This window comes from Neophocaena asiaeorientalis, unplaced genomic scaffold (assembly GCF_003031525.2).
Source record: "Neophocaena asiaeorientalis asiaeorientalis breed wild unplaced genomic scaffold, Neophocaena_asiaeorientalis_V1.1 scaffold362, whole genome shotgun sequence".
Lineage (NCBI taxonomy): Eukaryota > Metazoa > Chordata > Mammalia > Artiodactyla > Phocoenidae > Neophocaena > Neophocaena asiaeorientalis.
The window spans coordinates 2,404,750-2,408,495 of NW_020175700.1; the positions used below are offsets into that span (position 1 = coordinate 2,404,750).

General features: G+C 51.0%; 1 protein-coding gene across 1 annotated transcript in view; it reads right to left on the minus strand.

Annotated features, from left to right (window-relative positions):
* Nucleotides 1-568: 568 nt before the first annotated feature.
* ADAMTS17 (ADAM metallopeptidase with thrombospondin type 1 motif 17) overlaps nt 569-3,746 on the minus strand; it is a 346,664-nt gene continuing 343,486 nt past the window's right edge. The window contains exon 22 of the mRNA XM_024732060.1: nt 569-3,532. Within this exon, the coding sequence (XP_024587828.1) occupies nt 3,366-3,532 (167 nt within the window). The 3' untranslated portion in view covers nt 569-3,365. The remainder of the gene's footprint in view (nt 3,533-3,746) is intronic.

Below are 3,746 nucleotides of genomic sequence, written 5' to 3' on the forward strand. Positions count from 1 at the left end.
TGCTGTGTCCCCAGACTGGGAGGTAGGAAGGGCCAGGTCTGGCTCACACCTGCAGGAGTGGGGAAGCTGCTGGGCTGCCAGCAGGATTGGGGTGGGGTCTAAAGCTTGAAGAGGCAAGGTTGTAGAAAGCAGGTACCCATTCTGGCATGGTAGGGGCCCCCTGCAGAGGGGTCACTGCACCCCCATGGAGCCTGGGCAGCTCCACCAGTGAGGTAGCTGCTCTGTATCAGACTCACAGACTCACTGTACAGCTGTCACACTTTCATGTCCCCACCCAGGGTTTTGCAACCACACAAGGATGAGACCCAGGACTGAATGATTTGTTAGCACTCACTTGGGGAGATGCAGCCACCCGCCAGAACTGCATTTACCAGTGACCTTTGACACTGTCCACAGCTGTGGTCGGCAGGCTGCAGTTCTTGCAGCCAAGTCCTAGGCACGTGGTGTGACCACTGCAGAAGGAAAGGACACAGCCTCCCTCTGTCAGCCCTCGAGGACTGGTTTTTATCTTTTATTTCACAGACAGCTTAAAATTGTTATGGAAGAACATTTTATTAAACATATTCAACTCACTTCCAATGAAATGCTTAATTTTTCATTTACAGTGGTGTCCAATGTTTGTCTTCTGTTCTTTTTTTTTTTCTTTTCTTTCAAACCAGCACCAAAAAGTAAAACAAAAATACCATGGGTACAGTACGTAATGTAAGTTTTAGCTAATGGAAAATATATACATTTGACTCTGAAATGAAGAAAAGAGAACAAAGCAATGATATTACTGCCATTGAGGATCTTTCCCTGTGTTCTGATAATATCAAGCCATGGTCAACTGAGAGGGTTTCATTTGCACCAATGAAAATAGCACCATAAGATTGTGAGACTCTGTAGTTAGTAACACATTTGTGCAACCAAAAAGGTACAGTACTTAAGTGACAGTACAGGGTATTGTTAACCATAAAGAAACATCACTGTTGTAATGACAGGGTTTCATTGTCTTCTGTACAAAGTGGAGCAAGACTGCTATGATGGCTTCACTGAAATTGATCATTGCTTGTGAAGGGAACAGAAGGCGGGCTGGTGAATTTCAGAGTGACAGTGCCAGCACGAGCTAAAAGAGCTCAGAAAGACCCAAACTTTGGGGAACCAAAGGGATGTTTAACAATAACTGAATCAGTCATTTGCATTCTGAGGGTGTGGGGCCCTTGCCAGGGGCGTCCAGTTGATACCGTCAAGGTGGCCAGGGGGGAGATTCAGAGGCACCAGGCAAAGGGCTTGCCTCTGGGCATGTGCATATGCTTGCCCAGCTCAGGTGGGCCCATGGTTCCCATGCAGACAGTAAGCAAGGCTGCCCCGGCTTCCTTAGCTTGCTGCCCCGACTCTGCTCCTCAGCCCCAGAGGCTGAGAGCTTTCTGTTCATCTGTGGTAAAGTACAGCCCATTTGGGGCTGGGGGAAAACTGAGCCCTAACTCCTCAAGACTTTGAGGGGCCTGGGGAGTCTGCTCGCGGCCAAGCCAGAGCAGGGAGGACAGTGTTCTGCACAGGCCCTGGGCAGCTGCTGGAGGTTACCTTGCAGGTGGGCTGCCCCAGCCTGGTACCCTCTGGGGTCTTTCCACAGAACATCTAAGGAGTTTTCTCAACACTTCCCACAGATTCAAGTGGAATTGAATAGATTCCCTGCCATCCCTACCACTTCTCTGCCTCTGGGGCAGTAAAAAATCACAAACCAAAACACAGCCCATAAGACGGGCTTGGGTGGCAGAGTGTTTCTTTTTCTTTCTGATTTAAGCTGACTCTAAAGTTGTGACATCAAAAACTCAAACACAGATACATAAACACAGCACCAGTAAATCAAGAAGCACTTGGAGATGATCCCATGGAGATTAGCCTAAGTAAGATCCCCTCTGAAATAAGGGAGGAGAGGGTGGGTTTCTCATGATAAAGTCCTTGAATAGAAGCACCCATCAAAGGCCCACCGAGTTGGTCAGCAGACCAGACCTCCCAGCATGTCGGGTCCCCTCCTCCCAGCTCCCGGGCGGACAGGGTCCTACCATCTTCTGTGCTTTCACAGAGGACACTCTTTTCATCTCCCTGGGCTCCAGAGAGGGCACAGTTCTGTTTTGAGGGGTGAGGTGTCTGTAGGAGGCAAATACCTTCTTCCGGATTTTCTGAGTGTCATTCTTGCCCCACTAAGACGGGTCAACAACGACAGCATGACAATGACGAACATTGCAAGGTCTGGGCCACGGGAAGGCTGGGTGGGTATGTGGCCATCCTGGCCATGGGCCACTCCTCCACCCATCCTGGCACTAGGCTGAGCAGTCCTGGAGGAAACCTGCCTCGTGCCAGGGTGAAGTGCCAGGCCTGAGCCTGAGTCTTCAGAGGTTCTAAGAAGAATCAACTTCAGATAGATGGCCAAGGTTAATGGGAAGCCATCTCTAAGGTGCAAAGCTTTATGAAGTACTGGCTAGAGCAGAGGTCCCCAGAAGCAGAGGGGGAGCCCCTCCACCCCTCCCAAAGCTGCCCTGAGCTCACCTCTATGCCAGGAAGCAATCCCAAGGCCAAAATTAGCACGTGCCTCCTCTCACAGCACCTTGAAGAGAGGCTCTTCTGTTTCCCTGTGTGGGGGACAACAGAGATCTGAAAACTAGATACGTCCCCAAACCCAAGCCCTTCTGGAATACTCTCCCCCACATAGGTGGTATGCAGAACTACACAGCCCTAGCGTCCTTTCTAATTCACACAGACTCAGACTCTCAGGGACAAGACCTCCAAGGAAAAGCCGCGATCTAGACAGCACGTTCCTTGACAGGGTGGAGGGGCCACCTGCTGGTCCTTGTGGTGTCAACGGGCTCCAGCAGCCCGGCCTCTCCAGAGAAGCCTCCTTCCATCCAGGGTGTCACGGGCTTTCAGAATAAAGCCTGCTTTAAAGTAAAACGTCTCTGTTTTTGGATATCCTCCCCCTCCCCCGATACACCAAGCACTGGGAATTCAAACATCAGAGGAAAGCCAAGACAGGGGCGCCTGTGACGTTTCTCTTGACGATTTCTGTCAGAGGTGCTCCCTTTGAGGTACGTGGAACCTTAGAAATTACAGCTATTTTGTGACTCATGCCTATTTTTTCCTTACCGTAGAAAGCCATCCAGTGGCTATTAACAATATATTAAGTATAAAAGCACTAAGCAAACGTCAAGTCCACTCTCAGGTTCTAAGCAATTGGGTTCTTGGGACAGCCTCCTGGGTGAGCCGTGGTGTGCTTTGGGGGTCCCAGCCTCAGGACTGGTGTGCTCTCAGGTGGGTGGGCTTTCAACTAGCCATGTCGTCAGGACTCAGACCTCATGTCAGAGCATCGTGGGACCACTGGCCGCCTGTCATGAACTTGGTGGCAGCAGTGGCTGGCGCATCTTGTTCGCATAGAAGTCCCTGCATGTCTGGCAGCAGCGCTGGTACCACCGCATGTCCTGGCAGAGGTTCTTTTCTCGGATGACCCTGCAATACACTGTCCACTGGTCCCGTGTGCATTTGTAGGTCAGAGCAGCTAAGGGGACAGTGGAGAGAGAAAGCCCAGAGGTTACGGGTGGCCTGGGGACGTCATCATGTGCACACAGATGGCCTGTAGTCTGACATAGTCGGGGTTGCCCTTACCCATGTGTACATTGGAGCCTTGCACAGACCGGGGAAACCATGCCCCTGCCAGGGCTACTGTGGATGTGACTTTCTTATACAAGGGACACACTCTGGGTCCATCCAGA